This window comes from Danio rerio, chromosome 8 (assembly GCF_052040795.2).
Source record: "Danio rerio strain M-AB ecotype USA chromosome 8, GRCz13ab, whole genome shotgun sequence".
Taxonomy (NCBI): Eukaryota; Metazoa; Chordata; class Actinopteri; order Cypriniformes; family Danionidae; genus Danio; species Danio rerio.
In genome coordinates this window covers 16,043,832-16,071,133 of record NC_141028.1, presented here as the reverse complement: position 1 = coordinate 16,071,133, position 27,302 = coordinate 16,043,832, and the positions used below count along the sequence as shown (strand labels likewise).

The following is a 27,302-nucleotide window of genomic DNA, read 5'->3' as shown; positions in this document are numbered from 1 at the left end:
GGAGAGAAAAAATACATACATTGTTTCTCGTTCTCTCCGTTGGTACCGATGGGGTCTCAGGAGTGATCCGCACGCTTGATGGTGTAGTTTTAGCAGGGATTGCGAGCTCCGAACACACTTGCGGGCTCGATCTGGAAGTCCATACTGGAGTAACTGGGTGGCCGTCCGTAAAGTAGACTGGACTTGTTGGGGGAAGAGAGCTGGGTGGCCCCCCGAAACGAACTGATTTTTGCACGCCAGAACAAGCCGCAAATACGGAGGGACGGTAAAACATCGCGGCTTCGGTGGCTGTTGGTGGGGAAGGAAACGCACCATGGCGAAGATTCAGGCTCACAGCAGCACTGCGAAGCAAATCAACCAGATCCAAGACAAGGCCTATGTGGTTCAGAAGCAAGTCCAGCAGCAGCACTTTCAGAAACTAAAGGTAAGAAAGCAATGTCCCAAGTGCATGTGTTTCCTTCTCTCGCAAAACGCATTGTGTATTAGGAAGTGCTGTGCTGTTCATATGCATATGGGGCATATCAAAGCATTCACACTCAGTGTGTGTGTGTGTGTGTGTGTGTGTGTGTGTAATGGATTTGAAAATCTTACGCACTCATTTAGATCATTCCGAAGCTAGAAAAGTCGATGTATTGTCGCCAAAGGCACCGATTCCTGTTCAAAACAGCGCTAGTTCATCAGTCAAACATTATGGAAGTGCTTGTGCTGTATTAAAGTCTGATGTTTTCCCTCTGCGCGGTCCTGTTTTCACCGCCGCTCTTTGTTAAACGCAAAACCCGCGGATATTTATTGAGCGTCCGCCAGAAATCACTCTTTACATTCCGTTTGTTTGACATTACACCGGTTTGTTTGAATTTAATTGACGTAGACGAGAGACAGAAAGGGGGGTTTTGCTCGGCTAACAGCTGCTTTTGTCATGAATATTTCGCTTTTCGCTTTAACATGGTATTTTAAAGACATCAAAAGTGTTTCTCTCAAACCATTATCTGTTATAAAGCAGCTCGAATCGCGTTTTGTTTGTTTTTGTTGTGAAATCGTAGTGGGGTTGTTGTGACTAGCACTATTGCTAACGCAGCAAAGCTAAAAGAGTCAGTGAGCCTTTATTTTCCTCACTGAATATTAATAAAAACCACAAAGAGAATATAAACCGTCTGTTTTTCTCTTAGACCGCATGCTTTTGGGTCAGTTTTTTTTTGCATTGCAGTGGTTGCATCGGGCATTGTAACTGTTCTTTTCATCTCCAGGCTTTATTTAGGCGTTTTTTCTCTCTCTCGTTGGGGTTTTTGTTCTTGAGAACAGAAGAAAAATCGACATCTTCCGTTTTGTATGCGTGCATCGGTTTAAACATTACACTTGACGGTGCTTTGCAGTTTCTCTTCCATGATTAAAATGTTGGCATTGTATTACTTGAATAGCGAGAGCAAATGCAAAGTCATTCAATATGATGGGGGTTCACATCCACAAGAAATGAACTCGATGCCCCACATCTCTTTCACGAGCCCAAAAAAGAGAAAAGGTACCATAACCTCATTATTGTGTTTCGGACATTACCATGGTAATATTCCTCAAAGCAAAACTTCCATTGACAGTACAGTGGTGTAGTTGTATTAGCAGGTAATGCAGTGGTAGTAAAATTCACGTCCTTTTGTCTTTATGCTTAGAATACTTTCTTGAACATTACAGTGTCAAATTAATATAGTACTATACATACTTCTAATATAGTAATAGTAATGTATATACTTATATAAAGCTTTTTAAAGAGCTGGACCACTACAATACCATATTTTAAACTTTAGTTGACGTGTAATGTAGCTGTGTGAACATAAACAACATCTCTGAATGTACTATGCTCAAAGTTCAATGCAAAGGGAGACATTGGCTTTTACAGAGATAGCTTGGCGAAGCCTACAGCGAATGAAGTTTGGCGACTTTAAAAATACATCTGGGTTAGTGATGTCATAAACCCTTCAGGTTACACACATAGGCCTTGCGCAGCGTAGGGGTGTGGCCAGAGGCTCTGTAATGTTATTGACCTTATTTTAAAATGCGGATGTGCGCCTGTTTTCACGATTGTTTTACAACTTCCAATTCAGTCACCCATGGGAGAAATGACTAGGAATAATAAACAGCAGAAAACGGTCAAACTACTTGCTCTACAAATGTTTGCATGACTATATAGACCAAGTAGAATAATATAATGAGGGAATATCTGTTTGCAACATCAAACAGCGAAACGAGCAGTTTTTAATGTCTAAAAATGAATGGAAGTGAATGAGACTGGAATTCTTGAGCCAAAAAGTTTCAAATGGCTGCGCCAGCTCGTCGGCGAAGAATAATTTGAATAACAGAGACGATTCTTGTTGATGTGGAGCTAATCTGCGAATTACAGAACGTTATGTTAGCTGACCAATCACTAAGAAATATGAAAGTCGTTTTCATGTTAGCTGAGCAGCTGTAAATAATCAAAGTAAGATATATGAAAAATTAACATGATTTTCTACAATTGAAGCATTAGCACACATTGCTTTGCACCCCATAAACCCAACCAAGCCTTAAAAATACACTCTGGACCACCTTTTTCAAGTAACTTATGTAAGTGCATGTTATTACCATGTCATAGTGTTACTGTACCATGCTTAGTTGTAATGAAGGCCAGCTAGTGAAGTGCGGCGGGATTACACAGCACTTTTTTGGTAACTGTTTTGTCACTATGCATATGCTTATGTTGTTATATTGTTTTGTAAATAAAGTTAATTCCCACTGCAGGTAGAGGATGCCTTATCTTACTTGGACCAAGTTAAAATACGGTTTGGAAATGATCCAGGAATCTACAATAAATTTCTGGATATCATGAAAGAGTTTAAATCGCAAAGGTATGTTGGTGGCTGAGCACTTGAAATCCACTCTCTCTGTCTGATGCATCTGAAATCACCAGTGATTATATTTGTGATATCTTCATCCACAGCATTGACACACCAGGAGTTATCAACAGAGTTTCCCAGCTCTTCCATGGGCACCCGGACCTTGTCCTGGGATTTAATGCATTTCTACCGCCTGGGTATCGGATTGAAATTCCCAAGAATGGAATGGCATTTCTTCAATCCCCATTTTCCTCGCAGGTAGGACTTTTGCTGCATCAGTTTACTGCTTGTTGGCATTTTGTCTGCTTTGTCATTCATTTTCACTGCTTATTTCAATTCAACAACCGTGAAAAGGTCATCGCTGGTCTGCGTTCCCTACTGGTTTTACTTCTGAGTGAAGCAATATATTTAGAGAATTTGTTTAGGACCGGACTTTATTTTGACCTATCAGGAATTGACTGGGTTATGAAAAGTAAGCATGATGCATACTAAAATTGGAGTTTGCTTCTTTGCCCTTTATATTTGCATCTTCCAGCAGCCCACATGAACTTACTGAAATAAAAGAAAAGAAGCAAAGCAAGTAATTACATTTTAATGAGTGATTGCAAAGAGAGTCATTTGTACTATTCTGAATAATGTGCACTGGTGAGGCGTGCGCACTAAAACAAGGTGTGCGTATTTTTTGAGTGAATAGGGTCGATATTGATTTCATGTTGACTTTGGCCCTGTCCCAAATGGGCCCCTCACTGGCTTCCTCAGAGTTCACACTTTGGTGACGTCATGCCACATAGACTGCGGGGAGTAGTCCAGTCACATTAGCTTTGTGTTTTAGAATAAACAGACCATGGCGTCAAGAATGTATAAATGGTTAATTTATTACTTGCTTATAACATGTTTAGTTGGACTAATAACAATGATCTTTTATCTGGATGTTTCTACTTGAAGCTCTTTACAGTTCTGTGATGATTGGGGTATATGCACACAGACTTTTAATTACAGCCAGCCAGCCTCAGCGCTTCCGGTGAACTGTCTTTCTATTATAAAACTGGAAAAAAGGTCTGATTTCTTTGAAAATCAGTGATCTTCACTGCCTGATAGATATACGATATGAAGTGGGTCTCAAACCAGACAGGAAGCACTGCAATAAATTACATTTTCCCCCACTATGTCTTTAAAATATGACAGTTTGTTTTACCCCAGTCGTTTCAATGATGTTTCAGCGATAGCCTGATGATCCTGACGGCGCTAGCGGTTACACAGTCTTTTATCTTGTTTTACGCTTGAACAACGAAATGAATGCTTAAGTCTATTTAACAGAATGTATTGTAATTGCACTACAACATCAATGCTGTAAAAGGAACCGTATGAATTAAAAAAATAGTCACATTAAGCTTTCACCGGAAGTTTATCATTGGCTGGAAAACACTAGCTGTTATGGCTGTGCGATTAATCAAAATCGAATCACAATTTTAAATGTTTCGATTAGTTAATCACTAGAGGCAGCAATTATTTAATTCAAGATTATTTAATTTCCCCCGCACAGAGCAAATGCGTGACTGCTGGCTGTGTGTGACAGTCTTACTAACCTATTGATTGAGCACACTTTCGTTCTGCCCAATCAGAATTGCGCAACCGAACTTTGCCCACAATAAAAGAATGAAAACAAGTAGGAAAGCGCTGACAAGTGGAATTATGGCGTCTGCATCTTCAGTAGCATTAATAGACTAATTAATAAAAATAAAAAAAAACAGCACTTGTAATATGGGAATATTTTAGTTTCAAAGTCAGACACCGAACAAAAACTGGTCATTTGTAAGAGCTGTGGCAGAATTGTTGCCACAGCTTACAGATTATTAAGATGAAGCTTGACTACAAAATTAAATAGCAAATCAATTCGCAATATCTGTCAAGAAATCGCAATTAGATATTTTCCCTAAATCGCATTGCCCTACTGGCTGTGCATATACCTCAATGCATTTGCAAGTAAACTGTGTTCATACATTAAAACTCACCAGTTGAGAAAGAATATAGTTTTGTTCAGAATCGATGTGTTAAACTGAGATTGAAAACACATTTATAATGTTGCAAATAATGTGTTCAAATAAATGCTGCTCTTTTGAACTTTAATTCATCCAAGAATCTTGATTTTTATTTTTTTAAAATCAGTTTAACTATTAATCTGTGTGTTTGTGTGTGTGTGTCTGTATATATGACAGACTTTCTTCAGCCAAAGGGAAAAAGTTTTCATTTTACATTCCAGGTTATTTCTCCATCTAATGCAAGCGAAAAGAGCTTAACGTAGACTTATGCTGACTGTCCAAAATCAATATTTAGGCAGCTTCAAAGTATTCCACACAACCTCAGCTGACAAATAAGGCTTTCCTTAGCAGAATGTTCAGTCCTATTCAGAAAGTAAAACTTATACATATCTGCAAATGCTCAGCTTGGTATGGCTCTGTGGCTCATTTCTAATAGACATTGAGAAGGCCGGGTGTGACGGGCAGTTATATGAACCTATGTGTGGATGTTGGCTTTCTAGGTAATAGGCATATTAGAGTAAAAACCTGAATATAATTCATTTTCCACATTCAGCTCCATCTCGTGCACTGTGTGGATTTCAAATTATACTTGTGTGCGGATGAACGAGTTTGACACATGCACTCTTCCACATCAACATTCATCTGTTTTATGATCACACAGACATCCGCAAAACCTCCTGATGATGAACATCACATCAAGGTAAAGTTAAGGTTTTGGTTAAATGGTTCTTTTTCTTTCCCGTCAGGTTTCTCCAGGAGCAGGACGGAGTACAAGCAGTTCTGTCGTCAGTGCCTCTTCATCAGCAGTGGTTGAGGCAGCAGGGCCAGCTCAGAATGAAGCTGTGACCTCTCCGGAGAGCATTGCTTCATCTTCGGGACCTCCTGAACAGTCAAGCAAGTTGTCACTTCCTCTACCCAACCGAGAGAGCCAATCACAGCCAGCGGCCACATCTGTGTCCCCTCCCACTTCCGAGCCCAGCCCTGTGGAGTTTGACAGCGCCATCAGCTACGTCAATAAGATCAAGAACCGATTTTTGGACAACCCAGAAACCTACCGGGCTTTTTTGGAAATTCTGCACACATACCAGGTGAGTGCAATACTGCTTTATTACAGTGCAGTTACATTTACTGTTGCTCTGCAAAATGTTACTGACAAAATGTAATAATTTCAATAGGTTTTTATGCAATTGGAAGTTTTTCTACAGTAAAAAAAAGTTGATTAAGTTGATCCTGTGATTTAGTCACACTGACCAACAGAAAAGCTTTATGGATTGATTTCTGCTGATGTGTTTATTAGGGCTGTGGGATATGGACAAAAGAAACCAATCACGATTTTCCTCAACAATATTGCGATTTTGTCACAGACAAACTGAATCTGTGTTTATAGTGTAAATATGAAATATATTTCAAAAGAAAAACAATTAGATTTTTATCAAAGACTTGTAACATGTCTCTAAAACTTACAATAAAATAAAAATCGCCTAGTAAAGCTAAAAATCTAAAAGCTAATATTCATTTATTCATTTCTTTTCGGAATTTTCTTTTCCGTTTATTAATCAGGGGTCGCCACAAGGGAACTTAACTTATCCAGCACGTTTTATGCAGCGGGTGCCCTTCCAGCTGCAACGCATCTCTGGGAAACATCCATGCACACTCATACACTACGGACAATTTAGCCTATCCCTTTCACCTGTACTGCATGTCTTTGGGCTGTTGTGAAACCCGGAGGAAACCCACGTGAACACAAGGAGAACATGCAAACTCCACACAGAAATGCCAACTGACTCATCCGAGGCTCGAACCAGTGACTTCTTGCTGTGAGGCGACAGCACTACCTACTGCGCCACCGCGTTGCCGGTATTCTAATAATAATTACATTTTAAAACTTGAAGCAAATGAATTTTGTAATAAAGTAAAACATTATCTTCATATATAAAAAGGCTAACATTAAGTGTACTTAATTCATGTCCAGAGCTTGAGCATAACTTGGGGTCTGTAGGTAGCCATGTGAGCCTGCCTGATTTAAAAAATGTTTTTGGGACAAAAATGTGGTACAAAATTTGATTGAGGTGGCCACATTGTAATTCTCTATGCAAGAAAGAACCCTGCATTGTAGCATCAAAATATAACACAATACATTTCTGTTGGTCTCTTTTGTCGAGTTTAATTATAATTTAGCCAATAACGAGTGGAGGAACTATGGCGTTAGTTTGTAGGCTAATCAGCTGTTAACGTAAAACTGGTTCCCTCGATAAAATCCCTATAGGATTTTCCCATAGGCTTTTTAAAGGTTGCAAATAATAAGCTCTGAGTTCAAACACTGTTTATTACACTTACACGTTTTGTCCAACCGCAAAATCCTCACACGAAAATATAACTTTGAGCACTTTTGGATCTTAAATGCGGGCACAAGAATTGAAAAGCTAACATTAGGCTATAAACCCGACTACAGAGCCTTCGTCTGTGACGTCAACATCTGCTACAGAAACTTTTCAAGCTTATTTTTAGAAATACAGTGCTTGACAGGTTTACTCTCTTGGTTTAATTATATTATAACCCATGCTATATATTATAAACCAATAAGTAAATATATTATAAATAAATAAACCAATAAATAAATATATTTGTATAGACCTATGGACCTTTTGTATAGTTTACTGGAAAAATACATTTTCTTTTTCTTCACGGTTGTTGTAAAAGTTCTAAAATCATATGTATAAATGTGCCTACATAGTGTTATCATAAGACATATTTAAATAAGCGTATCGCTTGCGTGCATAAAGCCTGCTTACCTCAGTAATAGACGACAGAAATGAGATGTGAGGGACAAGTCTATCATATGCCTGCAAGATCCATCAAGGACACAGAACAACGTTCAATATTCTTTATTTTTTGTCACAAATACAGTGAAAAGCAGCCCATAGAGTAACATCTGCTTTAAATGTTAAGGAGGAATGTAAATACTGCAGTTATGACATGGAGTTAAATGTTTAGATAGAGAAAAAAAAGAAAAAAATCAATTGGTCACATTAAAACGGCAGTTAATATGTATGTATTGTTACACATTCATTCACACGCTTGCATTAATGAAAGCAGGAAAGAGACATTCAACAAATGTCAACAAATTAATCTGTCATGATGCTCTCCCACAAGTAAAAGCATTATCTACACACAATATGAATTCCCAATTCCAAAAAATACTACAAAAATACTAGTATTGGAAAAAAACTACAAAATATAAAATACTGGAGCGAGCTGCGCTCCAGACCATTTCAGCTCGATGACATATAATGTCTCCGACACCGCCTTTAGTCCCATTTAGCAACTTGATAGCAACTGTTTTTTTTAAGAAGCATAACTGATTATGTGTGATCTAACTGATGTGTTTCATGTTGTAGAATAAAACAATGTGTGCAAATATGTGTTTGTTAGCCATTGACCTTATTTAAGGGATTTAACCAAAATCCCATTTTAAAAAAACATTGACATTGGGACGAGAGAACCGGGACTGTTATAATGCTGACTTCATTCTGGGTTTTTGCATACAAATTGACGTCAGTTCCTCCACTCTATTATCCACAACACAACTCTGGAGCAAAATAGGTTACTCTGATGGGTTTATTTTAGAGCACTCACTCCATGTAGGTAAAATAAGCCTTTATCACTTAAGTGAAAAAGATTTAACAAGGCATGTACTGGGTTTGTTAAAATATTTTATTGACAAATGAAGTGTTAGTATTTTGCATGTGTTTATCATGCTGTTTTTTTGCGCATGTGTGTGCCAGAGACCACTGAGAACTGTCAGTTTACATTAATATTTACGGCGGTTCCAAATATGGTCAATATAGAGCTTCTGATTCTGGGGGCATTTTATGGAGTAATAAATGAGCATTTAAAACCATTTATGGAGATTTGTTTTCAAACTTAGCTAAGGCACGTGCCTACTATATTGATATCTGTGATAAATTATTGAATACTTGTACTTATAACTTATTGAATCAATGCAGTATATGGCACCTTTAAATGCTATTACATTGTTATTACATACAATGTAATTTTTTTAAAGATATTTGGATTATGTTTGGGTTGTTTAGATTTTACCAAAATGTGGCACCAATTCATGTCAACAGCTTCTTTAGAAAAAAAAATGCAACCTGTTTCTTTTGTTATTGTGTGTCATTTAGGCAAAGCAAAATATCCTTAGTCTTTGTAATCTGACTTTGTGAGTCTAGAAGAATAATGTAATTTTTGTGACAATTCATCAGAAAATGAATCTTTCTTAGATTTCTGCCGGCCAATCAGATCAGGTTTTTGGCAAGTGTCTGTCCTTGTTTTCATGCAGAATACACCAGACGCCGGTCAATGAACCTGCTGCCTGAGGCTAGGGCTAAGCTACCACCTACTAGCACTACAGGAAATGGGCCCTTGAAATGTTTTTCCACCCATCCGGTAAACTTATCGATGTTCATTGATTTTTGTGCGTTTTTGTGTCCATCTGCAGAAGGAGCAGCTGGAGGTGAAGGAGAGCAGAGGTCGCAGCACTGGAGGAATGACCGAAGATGAGGTTTTCTCTAAAGTGGCCAGTCTTTTCAAAGGGCAAGAGGATCTGCTCGCCGAATTTGGCCAGTTTTTACCTGATGCAAAGAGATCTTTGGTTAGAAATTTACTGCTGTTGTGTGTACAGTACAGCTTTTTTATAAACATTATTTCTTGTTCCTAGTGCATTGTGCAGCTAATCAGCATATTAGAATAATAATTTGAAGAATCGCAATATTAATGTTTACAGTATGGCATTAAATGCATCGTCATTATTGAAAAACAGTCATGTAAATCTTAACATCGTCTCATCTCCACATACTATTTTTAATTTGAAACTGACAAGCATTATGTCTTTGATTTGCAGTTCACTGGAGGTTCTTTGCCCCTGAAGAAAGTGGAGGAAGAAGAACTAAATAAACAGACCAAGAAAAGACCAAGACCCATGCTACTGCCCCACATGACCCCACTCCTAAAGGTTAGAGTTCATTTATGTCAATGCAAGAAAACTATAAAGCTCTGTATCTGAAAGACTTAGAAAGTTGAAATATCTACAAATATGTACAGCCTTCTAAAAACACTCTCTTTCTATGCCTGTAGAAAAAAATGAAGTATTCCTGTTCCAAAGACCCATCTTTTGCCTCTGTTGGAAAACACGGAGTCCTGCGGGAATTCACGTTCTTTGACAAGGTGCGTTTCACAGGCAGAATAGCTCAGAAAAGTTATCAGTAGTAAGTCAGCAGTTAATCCCAAGGGATTTATTACACAGTCAAAGCCACTGAACAATTCCATTTATTTATCTTTATAGGTTCGTCGTCTACTCAAAAGTCAGGAGGTGTACGAGAATTTCTTGCGCTGCATAGCCTTGTTCAATCAGGAAGTGGTTTCTGGAGCAGAACTCCTGCAGCTTGTGACTCCATTCTTAGGGTAAGAACGATTTAAATAGGGCATGTTTGCTTAATCCTGTTTGTTTTCATATGGTGCATTTCACAGCTTTTACATGACAGTCATGAGTCATATGCCACTGGTGCCTCATTCTGCAGGAAGTTTCCAGAACTGTACACCCAGTTTAAGTCATTTTTGGGTGATAAAGAGCTGTCTCATGTCATCTCGGGGCTCTCCGACCGCTACATGGAGGGTGGAGGCAGAGAAGTGGATTATGCCTCCTGTAAACGACTGGGCTCAAGCTACAGAGCCCTGCCCAAGACATACCAACAGCCCAAATGCAGCGGCCGAACTGCTATATGCAAAGAGGTACTGTTCTTCCACCAGATACAGTCAAAGTTTTGCTGAAGTGATGTTGTGCAGGTAATGTTGTTAGAAGTCCTATTAAGTGCTTAGAAATGGAGAGAGTGGTGGGGCATAGAGTGGCTCCTCTCCTTAAAAACAGCCAATAGGGTTTTGTTTTTATCAGAGCTCTACCAGTGAGAGTGGTTGGGATCAAGCACATCAAATGAGAAGTGTCTCGAAGGGGGCAGGGCATATCAGATACTACAGAGCATTTGATTGGTCAAGATTTGATGAGAAACTGAAGTGTGAGGTGACTTGAAAAATATTGTTTATCAATGATCTTTAGATGTAAATATTAGTTTTATAATTTCTAGATGCAAAGTTTGACACAGACTAGACAACAAATATCCTTAAAACTAACAAACTAAAAATTAACATGTAAAAAATAATTAAATTTTATGGGATCTTTATCTCAGTTTTAAATAAATCAATATTTATTCTTAAACCCCAGTCTCATTTTTTTCAAATTCTGTTTCATCAGAATATCAGAAACGTTATCTGTAAGTAAAAAATAAACAAATTCTGAGAAATTAGAAATTATAAAATACATTTTTTATAGGTTATGGGTGCTCATTTTAAAAAGCAATGCAATCATTATGTCTTCTTTACTAGTAGTCGTAGCACAAAATAAATGAACGAGCAGTAACATTTATTTACCACAGGCTAGTCTTTCAGTGTCCACAGCTCATTTGTTTGCTAGAGAAATAAACTTATTTAGTTTATAAACCTTAGTTTTTAATGATTTTGTTTTTTAAATGACTGATTTTTGTGGTGGTAATTTGGTATCTTGTCAAGACAAGATCTAAAACAGATCTAAAACGGTAGGGATTAAGCCAAAGGAAGGTTCTATAACTGTTGTCTTTATCCACGGTATTACTTTCTCACAGATTTCACTCCCCTGAGCATCTGACATCATGTACCTCATTCATGGCATGCGTTTGGGCTTCCCCTATAGTAATACACCTAAAACACAGATTTCTGTAAAACTCGTCAATGGCAGGGAAGCGTTTTCTCTCATCAACGACAGGAAAAGTTAAACAAAATCATTTACACATCATAATACCAGCTTTAAAGCATGTAAAGCACAAGGCCTTCAGCCTTGAACCAATCTCCATCATTGTAAGCTGCTTGCTTTTCTATCTGATCCATTGCTCCGTTTGTTAGATGTTTGCTACCACTTTCTTTTGCTGTCTGAAGTTCATCAACTTCACAACACACATAATTTACGACACAGGATGTCTAATCGCATCTTTGCATTGACTTCACATGTAAATCACTCATGTTTCATCCGCGCCTGCTTACTGCACAGGCTGCAAAACAATTCCGCCCCCCTTCAATGTACTGTAATGATTGTGAGGGCGAAGGTGAAACGTCATTTTTTTTATTTTTAAGACACTCTTTCAAGAAATACATCACGTGCGCTGCGTATGCAATGTCGATTATTCATGTAAAACAATTCATTGCAAACTGAAAGAAATATAATTTGATTATATGGTCTGGAATGTTTTATGAGATTTACATTTTTGTGATTATTTTGTGTTAATTAAGAATTTTGTAGGATCTCAAAAATTTGTGACTTTTTGTTAATTTTTGCGTTGGATTTAGCGATCGCAAAAAACTAGGGGTTCTAAATTATTATTATTTTACAATGATATTTTGATGTTATTGTAAAAAATGGTCTTATTTGTAATTTACATGTCTGCACTTTTCACGTTTGTTTGATAGTTTAGCTTTAATTGCTAATTAATATAATAGACAATGTTTTTTAACTTTAAGGAAAATCGTAAATGTAATGTATTTAAAAACATAGCAATAATTTATTCAGAAATTACTTTTTAATAAGAAAGAAGGAATTATGTAGTCACTTCCCCCTCTGCTATACCAGAAGCATAACAAACCATGACTTTTAAATGCACCATATTGTTTAAATATAAGTATTTAAAGGAGAGGCGTTAATGATGAAACAAAACCCTGGGTTGCTTCTGATCCACAGATAATGCTACAAATCCACAGAAGCTCAAATCTCCATGAATCATTTGGACAATGAGATGTTTCAGCCCCCACACTCCATTTGAATGGAGGCACTTATCTCAAATAGCTCTTTTTCTAGTGTGCCTGGAGAACCCGGAGGTGTTGTTGCTGAACACTTGTTTGTAAACAGTAATTCTATCTGTGGAGAATAAGCTTGATATTCATGCTACAATCAGGTCAAGTTTCTTTTCTGTTTTTAGGTGCTGAATGATACATGGGTCTCATTCCCTTCCTGGTCTGAAGACTCAACTTTTGTGAGTTCCAAGAAAACACCATATGAAGAGCAACTTCATCGCTGTGAGGATGAGCGGTTTGAGGTCAGATGATCTGTTGGAAAATTATATGAAGGTTTAGGGTTCAACTCAAATGCTGTTGAGATTGATATTGATTCCTCTCCTTTTGCTTTGTAGCTGGATGTTGTGCTCGAGACCAATTTGGCAACGATAAGAGTATTGGAAAGCGTGCAGAAAAAGCTATCCCGCCTTTCACTAGAGGATCAAGAGCGTTTCCGATTGGACGACTGCCTGGGTGGCACTTCCGAAGTCATCCAACGGCGTGCAGTCTATCGCATATATGGCGATAAAGCACCAGAGATCATAGAGGGGTTGAAGAGGAGTCCAGCCACTGCAGTTCCTGTTGTACTCAAACGGTTAACAAATTAATTGTATTATTCTTTGATTGATTACAGATGCTTCTTTTTCACATATAAATGCCTAAAATATCAATCCATATCTAATCATTTGACTGAAAAATATAGGGATGACTCATCAAAAATGAAAACTGTAGATGAGAGTTGTAATTTGTAGGTGGCCATTGCTTATTGTTCTGTGGTAAATTGTGCTTCTAATGTTTTAGCAATCTCTCAGTCGAAGAGTTTAGGAAATAAATGGATGATTTTTTTTCTGCCATAGTTTGAAAGCGAAAGAAGAGGAGTGGAGGGAGGCCCAGCAGGGTTTCAACAAAATCTGGAGAGAGCAGTACGAGAAGGCGTATCTGAAATCACTGGACCATCAGGGTGTCAACTTCAAACAAAACGACATGAAGGCCCTCCGATCCAAGAGTCTTCTCAATGAGATAGAGAGCATTTATGATGAGGTGAGTTTAGAAGGGCTCTTTTTCTGGCTCAGTCTTTGGATCTCTGAAAGAGCTTTCCCTGTATATAACTCCCTGAAAGACATAATTTAGGACTGTGGTTTTGTACGCTACATTATTTTGATTGCAGCAGCGATTCGTTTAAGTTTGTCTAATTTTCGAGGTCATAACATGGACTTGAAGTTCTTGCAGAATGAATTAGGCAATGACAAACCTTAACCTCATAAAGCCATAAATCAGGCAATATATTAAAGAAATGGCAAGAAGAATGGGCACAGTGTAAAAAAAAATAACTCATATTTTGAACTAATTCCAGTGGTTGGAATAAGCTGAATATAACTTTGTAAATCAAGACATTGACAGTTTTATACGCAAGGTGTCAGATGGGTTATGCTAGACAGACTCATGGTTATTTAGTGAATGAAGGAAAAGCAAAATGTCAATACTTTAGCTGTAACTTATAAAACATTTCTTTACACTGCCCAATTTTTTGTTAAGAGACAGGATGAATATTTAGATATTTCTTGAGCCAGAGTTTAAAAGTTATAGGCCGTGCATTTTAAAAAGTGTAATTTGCAATGTTTAAATTTAGAGTAATATATTTCATATTTTGTTGTTCTGTTTAATGTGCCATGCAATGGCCAATGAAGCTGGTGTTGCAATATACGTAGTGCTGGGTAATATGGCAAAAATGCAATCTCGATAATTATTTTCTATTTTAAACGATAACAATAATATATTATTTCGATATAATTGTCAATGCTTCCCCCTTTTGAACGAGTATCCCAACCATGACTTAAGGTAGATACTACTGACGGGAAAGTGAAACAAGCGTGCTAGACAATATGGGTGACGGCACATGATCTATTTTTGGCCAATAATTTAACAGACCAAAAATTCGTTGAGTTTCTGTCATCAAAACAACTATAGATTCCTGTTGTTGCATATTTCTGCAGTGTGATTGGCTCTGAGAATCTCTCTCTCTCTCTCTCTCTAAATATATATATATATATATATATATATATATATATATATATATATATATATATATATATATATATATATATATATATTGTTATTAACATTTTGTTGCGATATAGTGTTGTTTATTAGCCCAGCCCTAAATTTACATATACTATAACCAACATTTATTTAACTAAAAGTTGTTGCAGAATGTAAAAAGGAACTTAAATGGTAGACAAGTGAGTTCAATGCAGCTTGTACTTTATAATACTTTATCTTTTGAAAAGCATAAATAATGAGCCAGATTTGTTCAGTGAAATGCCCTTGCCAAACAGATTTTTATTCTTTTTCAAAAAATGTATTTCATTGACATCTTGCATTAAGTGTGTCTAGGCTAATAAGTTGCAATCAAACTCCCCTCAAAAACTACAGCAAACGAACAATAGTGCGAGAGGAAACAACTGTCTAAATCAGCAGGCATCAGAAGCCTATATTCATCATTCAAAAAGGGAAACTGAAACTAGCATATCTATAAACCATAAGCCAAGCAGTGTTCTCTAACCATTTTTTTCTATGAATAATGTAATAATAACTTTCTTCATTCCAGACGTCTCATGAATATGTCTGTGTAGTAAAATACTAACCTGTCAGTATAGTTTTAAAGGGATAGTTCATGCAAAAATATTTCCCCTAAATTCTTCAGTATTTGTTCAACACAAGAAAGAAACTCAAATGGGATTATTCTTCGTAAGTGGATTACTCAAGTTGCTGGATTTAGTTATTGACGATTTGACACGATTCAGGGTTGTTTTGTTCTTTAAAACTCAACCGAGAGTTGTTGTTATAACAACAGTTTTGGGGGCAGGTTTATTTCATATAAACAGGATTAGATCAGCTCATTTCAAGCAAAGGTAATACTGAAAGACATTTTTTTACAGTAGTAACCCACTTGGGAAAATAGTTATTGTTTATTTATATATATATATATATATATATATATATATATATATATATATATATATATATATATATATTAAGGATGTGCAGAGCAGCCGGTATTTTTATTTGTTGAGGGGGGAAAAGTATTTGTATTTGTATTTGTATTCGAGTAAAATTCAAAATGGCGCAAAAAAATATATTTTTTCTATTACACTTCTAATTTACATTATAGTGAAAGTATTGTTTAATTATACCCATTATATAAATTATAGATATGCAATATTGGCTGTTGTTTTTGAACATGTGACAAGAAATTTCATTGAAAAGATAATAACATAGAAGCCATTATCTCATCCATGGTTAAACCAACAACTAATAAAATCCCATTGTGAATATTATGAACCCCACCACCACCGTTCTTGTTGAAGGACACTGAATAGAGAGAATAAAAACAAATAATACTTCAAAAAACTGTTCTTCTTCTGAAAGAACTTCTTTCCAATGGACAGAATTCCAAAAACTAAAATTAACTAAATAAATCTAAATAAAACCCTGCCTGGGAGATCTGGCAGAACAAAAGTATTCTATATAATACTAAAAGATACAGCCCTGATATTGTCATCTGCCTGCCACAAAACAGACACAAAGTTTTTTTTTTTTTTTTTAGTTTTTTTTTAATTATGTTTGAAACTGACTTGTTGGGGCAGAATGTGGCTGTGTTGATGGTTTGGTGCTTGCGGAGGATTTAGCAGAGCATAGTTGTGCTGATGAGGGGATTGATGCTTGTGGGGGGTTCACAGACAGTATCAGGAGAGGATGCTTTTAGTGCATGTGATAATACATTACATAGAAGGTTGCGCGGTGGCACAGTGAGTAGCACTGTCGCCTGACAGCAAGAAGGTTGCTGGTTCGAGCCCCGACTGGGTTCTCCCCATGTTGGCGTGGGTTTCCTCCGGGTGCTCCGGTTTCCCCCACATTCCAAACACATGCAATACAGGTGAATTGGGTAAGCTAAATTGTCCCTATTGTATGTGTCTGAAAGAGAGTGTATGGATGTTTCCCAGTGCTGGGTAGCAGCTGGAAGGGCATCCACTGCGTAAAACATATGCTGGATAAATTGGTGGTTCATTCCACTGTGGCAACCCCAGATTGATAAAGGGATTTAGCCGAAAAGAAATGAATGAATGATTATGGATAGAAGATGTTGAAAGATGTTTAATATCTCTGCCTCTGCTGATTTCACTTTTGTAAACATTATACAGTATCACTTTGTTTTATCTGCAGCACCACTGACAGTAAAACGCTTCCACAAAGAACAAGTTTTTTTTTTTCTTTTGACTGGTGGAGGACCAAGAAATGGCTCAGCAGCAGTCTCACTCTTTTTCTATTCGGGTGCCCAAATGTATTTGAGGAGTTTCAAGTTAATAAAAAGTGACGGGAAGCTATGCTAAGGTTAACTAGCCTATAGCATATATCTTGCTGTCTGCAAAAGACAGTAATTTAGACGTACCATATAACTCCCATAAGTGCATACTATTCGACACAACTGCAAAAGCATCGTTTTAACCTTTATAAAAGAACGTTAACGTTACTCTGTCAACAGTCTATTGTCTAAATTACAGCGCTAACAGAGCTAACGTTGCGTAAACAGAGCACCCGGTTGCAGACGTCAATAATGCAGCGTAATAGAATATCCCGATTAAACTCCGCTTCAACTCCGCTACAAGTTTACAAATAAACTGCATTTGGAACCCAATTAAGGTACAAAAATCTATTTAACAAAAGTAGTGATGCAGTGAAGTATTTTTTTCGCTCAGCCGAGCCTTCTGTCTGTTGCTGTGGAGAAGCTTGTGCCAGACACCTCCGCCCCGCCCTCCGACTACTGACTGAGCGTCTCTCTCTCTCTCTCACTCACTCACTCACTCACGCGGGCATGCACTGTGGTCTCATGAGGAAACGCTGCTTTTTGATATAGTGTTTTTCTTGCTCCCGAATACAAATAATTTTTCAAGTATTTGTTCGAATCAAGTATTCGTAAAAACACACCATTCGTGCCTTTCTGAATACCGTATTCGGGTTCGGCTCCACCCTTAATATATATATATTAAAATATATGCAAATTTTACGTTATATTGCTCAAATAGACAATTGAAAATTAATCAGATGATGTCATTACGCTGCTGTGCCGTCAGCCAATCGTTGCATTGCTGATCATAATTATGCAGATCGATAGATCTGTCCTTCAACACACACAGCAATCTCAGATCAGTTCATCCTGACATTTTAATCTGATTCACAAACTTGTTTGAAGAACCAAATTAGCCAGAGACCAGTTATCAAAATGAACAGATCCAAGATCTGCCAAATCATCTTAGATCATTTAAGCGAGGTACGAAGTACAGACATTAGGTCTGGAAAATGGGGAGGATGAGTAAATAATGACAAAATGTTCATTTTTGGGTGATTCATCCTTTTAATTTATGCTTGCTTGTTTCACTTTCACTCTTATTTTACCCATTTGCCAAATTTCACAGCTAGTCAAAGCCTCTTTTATAACAAACTTGTGTCGATGGTGTTAAATGCCACAAAAGCTCAAATTAACACTTAATTAAAGCCAAGTTAAATCATACCTGTCCTATATTGTTACCAGTGTTGGGTAGAATGACTTATTAAAGTAAACTATTACAATCTTAAGTCACTTTTTAAAAAAAGTAACTAAATGTGTTACTCAGTTTTTTCTTAAGGGAAGTGATGTGAAAGTATGTGTAATGATTTTTTTAAGAGTAAGATAGTCTTAAGGTTGTACTATATTACTTTAAAAGTAACTATCACACACTGATTGTTACTATGGACCCTTTTCACTGGTATGAGACATTTAACGGTCATCAGCGCCTTACATTCATTAACGTTTTTAATATTTAGAACATAAACTTATGAACATTTATGTGCATTTACGTATGTATTGTATCTTTGCATCAAATTACGAAAAACAAATTACCTCTAATGTGAGGCATTTGAAATACAACTTGTATGGGGGCAGAACAGTAAATTTGAGTTTGTTTCCTTTTTTTGAAAGTTTTAACACTATCGTCAAGTTTTTCTCTTATTGTTTCAGCAAGTAGGTTTGTAAAAAAAAGTATTTGTTGTACTGTCCACTTCACTGCGCTCTAACTTCACCCAACTATGATGACTTCCTATACTGAGAAACCATTCACGTTTGTTGTTACAAAAGTCTTTAATGTCATGCTTACTAGCGCTTTCTTTTTCCCTCTGCACAGCGGCAGGAGCAGAGCACAGAAGAGGGCAGCGTGGGCCAGCAAGGCCGTGACGGCACGAGCACAGCGTCAACCAGCGAACCCCACATGATCTTTAACTATGAGGACAAACAGATCCTGGAGGACGCCGCTTCCCTCATCATCTACCACGTCAAGCGGCAGCCCACCATCCACAAGGACGACAAGGACCACATCAAGCGCATCATCCAGCACTTCGCCCCAGACCTCTTCTTCGCCCGTCGTGGAGAGCTTAGCGAGACTGAAGAGTTCACGGATGAGGAGGCCGAGGGGGAAGACGGTGCAGCCGCAGGAGGTGGAGTGTCATCCACAGGACAACAACAGCTGAACGGCGAGTCCAGAAGACGACGATGCACTTCTCCTCAAAGCATGGACACGTCAACAGTGGCCCACAGCATTAATCCCGAAGGAGAGGCGGTGGATCTGAGGGACCCAGAGGCTGAGCATCAGAAGGAGATGGATGGGGTCTACAACTTGTTCTTCGTCAATAATAACTGGTATTTCTTCCTGCGGCTGCACCAGACTCTGTGCTCGCGGCTGCTGAAGATTTACAGGCAGGCCGAGAGACAGTTGCTGGAGCACCGGGCCGAACAGAACCGGGAACGGCTACTCATGGGAGAGGGACGCAGGGAAAAGGCAAACGACCTGGCCATGGAGCTCCGTCTAAAGCAGCCGAGTGAGATTTTCTTTCTGAAATTTGCACAAATCAGCACGCAAGCATGATGACTGCAAATGTAATACAGTGGTCCCTTGTTATTCACAGGAGTTGCATTATAAAAATAGCCTGCAATAGGCAAAATTGGCCAAGTAGTCAGCTTTATTTTTTTTTTTTCAATTATTATAGATGTTTCAAGGCTGTAAAACACCTTATGCACTTTTCTCAGACAGGCATTAACATTTTCAAATTTTTCACTCTTGTTTAAACGCTCTCGAAGTTCAAACCATCGGAAAAAAAAAAAAGTCCAGTTTAGAAAAATTAAACCAAAAATCAAAGCCATTCCGTATTGATACCCTACAGCCTCGTAACTTCTACCTTCCTTTAGCATGTCCAGAAGGTTAACTTTTTGTGCGATGCTTAGCATCTTCCTTTGCCTTTTTGGTGCGACCGCAGGTGCCGTTGACCATGCAGAACTTTTTCGTCGATATTGTGTAGAGAAAATTTGTAAACATACAGTATAGCACTTCATAGTCAGCGATCGAAGATTTACAGTATGTAAATTTGGCAAGCTGAACGCATTCTGCACTGTACAGGAGACACGGCAGGGAGGAGATTGATTGACAATGGTCTACAGCCAGTCAGGACACAAAACATAAATCACTAATCAGGACACAGAACACAATGTGCTGTAGAAAAAAGCATGTCAGAGTTTACTGAATAAATCAGCGAAACTGCGAGGCTGTGAAAAGTGAACCGCGTTTGAAGCAAGGCATCAATGTATTGGAAATATTTGCAAATAAGCAAATTGCTTGCTAACAAGCAAATATTTTGATTACTTTTTCTACAAAAGTTTAACAAAAGGTAAGTTACATATTATTTTTGCTATATTGCCAAAAAAAAGTGCTCTGCTCAAGCTCTTTTGGAACAGTTTTTTTTTACTGAGTAAGAGAGTGATTCGGCGATCACAGAAAGTCACTTTCTTTCTGTATTGTTTGCAAGTTGATTTAATTAGTGATTCAGTTAATCTTTCTCAAAACAAAAAGACTTGCCTCCACCTACTGGTGGTTATAATGTCATGCATTTACCCATGTAGGGCCAAGTTACAAGCACTAAATCAATCAAAAAAAATTTTTAATAATCTTACTGAGACAATAACTGAGACATTTTGCACAAGATTGTACTGAAAAACACTACTCTGGTTTATTTTGGAAAACTTGGCCTGATTGCAGCTTTTCTGAATTGTGTTTTTTCTGAATTATTTCAGGTGAGGTAGAGTTAGAGGAATATTATCCAGCATTCTTAGACATGGTACGCAGTCTTCTGGATGGAAACCTGGAGTCTACCCAGTATGAGGACACGCTGAGAGAGATGTTCACCATCCACGCTTACATCGGCTTTACCATCGACAAGCTCATTCAGAACATCGTAAGACAGGTGAGGCAGAGTGAAATGTTGCACAGGGCAATATTCTGCACTTTTGTGATATTTTCCCCCTACTTTATTTCCATTATGACGTTAGTCAGGGTTTCTTCCAAAAGAAATTTCACAACCGAGTTTCCACTCACTGACATTTTACAGATGACTGGTAATGCTTTAGACCATTAGAAGACTAAATTGAGCCTTTTATTGTTGCTAAATATTAAATTGACGCGTATTTTTAAACACAAGCGTTTATATATATATAAACAGCTATTTTAGAATTACTTTCAATTAAAATAAATTACTTTTTACACTGGACGATGAAGGAAATGTAATTTTTATCTATTGGAATCTATTATTCTAAAAATTTTAATTTTATCTATTAAAGATTATTTAAAACACAATATTTTTGCCCTTTTGTTTTATTCACATGAATCTTTCAGCCTTATGGCATTTATAAGTGTGACATCATCTTAAATCCGGAGTCATAAACTCATATTTGCGGGGGGACATATCAGTGACTGACAATGTATCGAAGGGCCGTTTTAACATTCTAGCACACGAAAAAAGTGGTTATAATTGATGCACTCAGACATTTTCCCTCATATTATCAAAGCTCCTTCTTTTTGTTTCTTGTTGTACATATTGAAGGGGTAGTTTAAACTGCTATGAAAATACTACCATTTAATAATAGGCATTAATTGTTGCTTAACAGATAGCATAAGACAGCAGAAAAGAGTTTGGGTAACTTTATTAATTTTACTGGCAATTGTTCATCTCAATATCATTCTTTTATGTAAAACTACTCCAAAGAGAGGAAAAGTATGTATATATTCACATTTACTTTGTTCAATTTAGACAGCAGTACAATTTCACTAATGTTCAATTCTTAATATTCATGTTAGGAAAATCTATTAATGAGACCATTTGAATCAAATATTAGCAAAAATGATCATATTTACAGCACTTACATATTGTGTAAGCTATGAAGAAGTGCTTGTACAACAAAATACAGGTCATATATTGTAAAGCTGATTATAATCAAATGACCCTTGAATATTTACAAAAGCAGAGCTTTAGTAAAATTAGAGCGCTCACGGATGTATAGTTGTGTTGTGAACAGTAAATTTTATAGTTAAAAAGAGCAAGCAAACTCCTGTTATTGCCCCTTTGATTACAGGCCATGTGTCTGTATTCACTAAAGAGTCTTTGCTGTGGTTTAGCAGTTAACATGCTCGGTTTTTCCTCTCTCTGTCAGCTTCAGCACCTGGTCAGTGATGAGGTGTGTCTACAAGTCACTGAGCTGTACCTGGCGGAGAGGAAGAGAGGAGCCGCCGGTGGGAATCTCTCATCCCAGTGTGTTCGTGCCGCATGGGAAGCCAGCTATCAGTGGAAGGCTGAGAGAGTCATGGCTGAGGAGAACTGCTTCAAGGTGACGCTTCAAACTTCTCCTTTGATATGTGATTTTTAAACCTCCTCAGTTGCATTAATGCTCTTAATTGTTTTGTGAGTACATTTAGTTCATATTTTTTTTGCTTGTTTCTCTTTTCAGGTCATGTTTATTCAAAACAAGGGTCAGGTGACCTTAACCATTGAGCTATTGGACACAGAGGAAGCCCAGGGCGATGATCCACTGGACGTTCAGGTACTTTCTCACAAGCCATTTTTACAGAAAGGAATAAAGGATTTGTGATGTATTCTTCAAAACCATCAAAGCATCAGGTCTAATGGGATAATCTGTTTTTTTAAAGTTGGAATGTTGCTTTTTATTGAATTAATGTTTGATATTTCCTGTATTGTTTCAGAGCCTGTCTAATTACATGGAGCAGTATATTGGGACTGAGACTCTGTGCTCTCAGGCTGAAGGCTACTACTTCAAGCCTGTGTTTCTGCCCAGGTAAAATGCCTATAAATATATTTTTATGGCTGTTCTGGTTTTGATACTAGTCAAGTTTTTTTATTTTAGTGTAGAACAGTAAATAATATTTCAGTTAATGCATGTCTGATAACAAAAATACTCTAGTTGACCTAAGGTATTTGTTCATGTTTCATTTATCAGACTTCAATTAGACACCCCTGAACCATCTCATTAAGAGCATAAAGACAAACTAAAAACTTACTAGAAGGTACGTTACATAGGGATGCTCTGATTGATTGGCTGAAGATCTGTCGTTCACATTTAGGCTGTACTCACACTATGTACAGTTGCCTCGAACCAGGCCAAAGCACGCTTGTCCCCCCTAACGGCCCGCACTTACATTACAATCGAGCCTGGGCGCGCTTACGTCATCGATGCTGCTCTGTTCAGTGAGCGCTCTCGCTCAGCACAGTGGAGATTTCTATAGTTATATCGATTCAGTCGTTTGTTATGCAGTGACATGCAGTCAAATATTTTTCCAAACAGTCCTTAGGGATGCGGTGACACGCAGTCAGATATTTCGCCGAACAGATCCGCCACTTTTGACACTCATAAACAATCATAAAGCCCTCATGCTGCAGGAATGAGGAGGTTTGCTGAAGGTGCGCAGCTGTTGTGCAGTGAGGTATTTGCGTCTTTAATAAACTATGGCAGTTTTCATTCACTGAATAGTAGGATGATTAATAAATCCATATCAAACAGTCCCTTAAAAGTCAAGTCTCGCTTTCAGTTTCGGGCTTTGGCGCGTTTTGCACTCACACACAAGCGTACCGCGCTCAGGCCCATCTCTTCCAACCGGGCCAGGGCCGGCCAAGTGAACCATGCCTGAGCCCGATTCAGCGCACTCACACTTCTCAAACGATCCGGGAAACAGGCCTAGGCATGGTTCAGATAGCATAGTTTGAGTGCGCCCTTAATGACTGTATCGGTACTTGCCAATCTGGCCGATCACATGAACTGATCGCAGGGGTTTGTTTATAAGTTTACAAGCAGAGGAAGATACATGTGCGCTCCTGTATGTTACGCATAGCCTACAGCAGCTATGATAGTCTTTTTGTTCCAAGTGCAATCATTGTATTTGAAAATATTTAAATGGTCTTTAGACCTTTTTACATATAACAACTAAATGTTATGTGTTTTTGACAATATTGCAAGTTCACTTAAAGCTAGCTGCAAAATTAGATAAATAAAACTTAAAAAAAATATTTTTTTTCTTAAATCGTTAATAATATAACGTCTTGTAATATACTTATTGCAAAACACACTAGTTTATTAGCCTATTGCATTTATAAGTGTGCATTTTAATTTCTTATGCATCAAATATGCGTTTTAACTTCTTTTTTTATTGAGACATGTTGAATTCTCCTTTCATCATTTGCAAGGTTTCTAAGTTGCAATGTTTGTCATTTTTTTAAACACTTTTTATATCTGTTATTATTTTCTGTAAAGCTGCTTCTGGCCATGACATGTCCACACTAAATGGTTAGGAGAGACATGTTTATGGTATTATTTGCAGCATTCTTAATTTATTCTCTTAGATAAGGCGAGATCTCCACTTAAGTATCATACTTAGAGGGAAAATGTGCTTAATGCATTATAAAGCTTTAAGCATTAGAATCTGTACTAGGTATCGGCCAATCACCATGACAAAATTGGTACTCGTTAACGACTGCAAAAATCCTGATCGGAGCATTCCTAGTGTCACAGCAAGAACTTTGCAGGACACCAGCCCTCCAGGACTGATTTTGGGCACCACTGTATTAAATGATTCATCATCAATTGATGGAAGTCTAGTGACTGTATATAGAAATACACACCCAGATAACATATCAGTACTTGTCTTCAAGAAAAGACTAAAAACTTAACTATTTAGTCTCCACTTTCTTTCGTAATCTGCAATTGCCTCTCTGGCTGTACTACTAACTGTACTCAAAAAAACAAAAAATAAACTTACATTACTAATGCTTTGCTTCTTAGACTTTACACACCTGAAACTTGCCTACAGCACTTATTCATTGCTGCTCTTATAGTTGTGTAAATTGCTTCCTTGTCCTCATTTGTGATTCGCTTAGGATAAAAGCGTCTGCTAAATGACTAAAAGTAAATGTAGTACTCCGTATTGGCTGATACACTTAGACCAGGTATGTGTAACAGTAACAGAACCAGAAAAGGCTCAATCATGTTTTTTATGTTGAGGTTGGCCATAGCATGGTATAGATAATCCCACCACTATGCCCTTGTTATTTTAGACCACTTTTGTTATCAAATTATCATTATGGTTTCTAAAATCAACTAGCAAACTGGAAGCAAAACCAAGCTTTTTTATGCATCTATTTAAATACAGATTAGCTCTTTTCAATGGTGCATGTATTTAAAGCCCTGTTAGTATAAACTCTTGCTATATGGTTTCTGTGAAACATGGAGAGAACATAAGCACAACTCAACTAAACCCTAAACCCTATGCCCTTAGCCATGGATTGATGGGGAAATATTTTAATCTGAGAAAAATGGCAACGTGTATTTTTCTAGAAGAAATGTTGATTGTATGCTTTGTAAAGCATGGCAATTTGTAACGATCTCTTTAAGTCTGCTAGGTTGCAGCACGTTGACAGTTGTTCTGCATCCCTCTGTGTCTCCTGCAGGAATGTGAGACATTTCCGTGGCTGGCAGATCAAGCAGGTTGAAGCCATGCGCTGCCGGAGAGAGTGGCATAGGAAGATGGGTATAGAGACAGCCGGAAACCTGGACTGCCGATTCAAACTGAACACACACAAGATGGTGTTTGTGATGAACTCCGAGGACTACATGTACCGCCGAGGAGCCCTGGTGAAGGCTCGGAGGGTATGTAGATAAAATACAAAACAAGGCCTATATAGTATGTATGTGGTATGGGCAGGACAGCAAATTTGATGTTTTTCTCTTATCTGGCTGTCATTATCAGTCACATTATACTTGTTTTCCTTTTTTGAAATTCTTGATAACACCATTGTTGAGTGTTTATTATTTCAGCAAATAGGATTGTAAAAATATTATTTGTTGTACTCTTCCATTCACTGTGCTCTAAGTTTACCCATCTATGATGACTTCCTTTACTGAATAACCCGGAAATGTGAAAAAAGGTCCATTTAAGTGTTATTTTCTTTCAAAAAAAAAAAAAAAATTCTGACTCAAGCATTTGAATGGCATTGCATTTCTTTATGTCTTAATGTTGTCCTGTTTCTGATTGTAGTCTCAGCACAGAGTAGCGAGGGCTCAGCACGAGCGCTTTGAGCAGTGGCACCGGGGCTGGCTGAGTGAACACGTGTCTCCCGCCGCCGAGCGCAGTGTGCAGGATTGGCTCATGGGAGAAGAGGATGAGGACATGATACCCTGCAAGACCAATTGTGTGTCCCTGCAGGTCAAAGGCTTGCATGTCAACAGGTACCAGGTGCACTACAACAGCAAGGCCCCCGCCTCGCCGTAACGACCTCACGCCTTCAGATGGAGTTTTGTGATCTCTCTCTCTTTCTCTTTCTGTCTCACTCACTGATTCATTCTCACGGCCGAGGTCAAGTACTCTCAGCCCAAACACAGCATTTAAGGAGGACAGACAGCTGCTCAGAGGAAGAAATCCTCATCGACGAGCGTCACATCTCAACACTAGTCCATCATGGCCGATGCAGTTATCAGACGTTTCAGAAATGTGAATGTCAAAAACTTTTTTGTTTGTTTTTTTTTTAAGAAAGTCCATTGTAGTTTTTAGCACCTGAAAGCAGAGTTTGTTTTGTTTATACTGAAGTATTGAGAGACTAGGTTTAAAGTATGTCTGCAAACATCTGTATGTGTCTTTTTGTACAGTACAGTCGACTCAAGAGCTCGAGCAATTGCATATATGCGGCAGAAAGATTATTCCGTGTGCATTTCCTTGGCTATGAATGATGACCTGGAAAAAAATTATGTTTTCTCTGGCGCACACTGGTATCCTATCCGTAATGTCCTTGTTTTAGTTCTCTGTTTTGTGTTCTTTGTTTTCATCGTCTCTTCTAACTAAACAGGATTGCCGGTGTCGTCCGTCAATCACTGCTCATGATTTATAGTCCATTTTGTTAAATCTTTCAGATCATGTATCATATCGATCTCGCCAAATCCTTGCTTTTGTTTGGTGTAATTTTTACATATTAAAACAGAAAATGACAAAATATCAGTGTTTTGAAAAAAGAATGTATAACATTTATCCTGTATCAGTTATCACAAAATAAACAACCTAGTTGTGCAGTTCTTAAA

The 27,302-nt window shown here is 37.8% G+C and overlaps 1 protein-coding gene across 1 annotated transcript; it reads left to right on the top strand.

The window, feature by feature from the left end:
* On the top strand, positions 1–27,302 carry sin3b (SIN3 transcription regulator family member B). The gene is given in 19 exon segments (NM_001044945.1): positions 1–424; positions 2,767–2,873; positions 2,966–3,119; positions 5,647–5,988; positions 9,402–9,554; positions 9,804–9,914; positions 10,037–10,126; positions 10,245–10,363; positions 10,480–10,690; positions 12,958–13,074; positions 13,168–13,406; positions 13,669–13,852; positions 19,030–19,720; positions 20,967–21,136; positions 22,380–22,553; positions 22,674–22,766; positions 22,927–23,018; positions 25,682–25,880; positions 26,269–27,302. Coding segments are annotated over 19 exon segments (3,591 nt in total). The 5' UTR covers positions 1–313; the 3' UTR covers positions 26,503–27,302.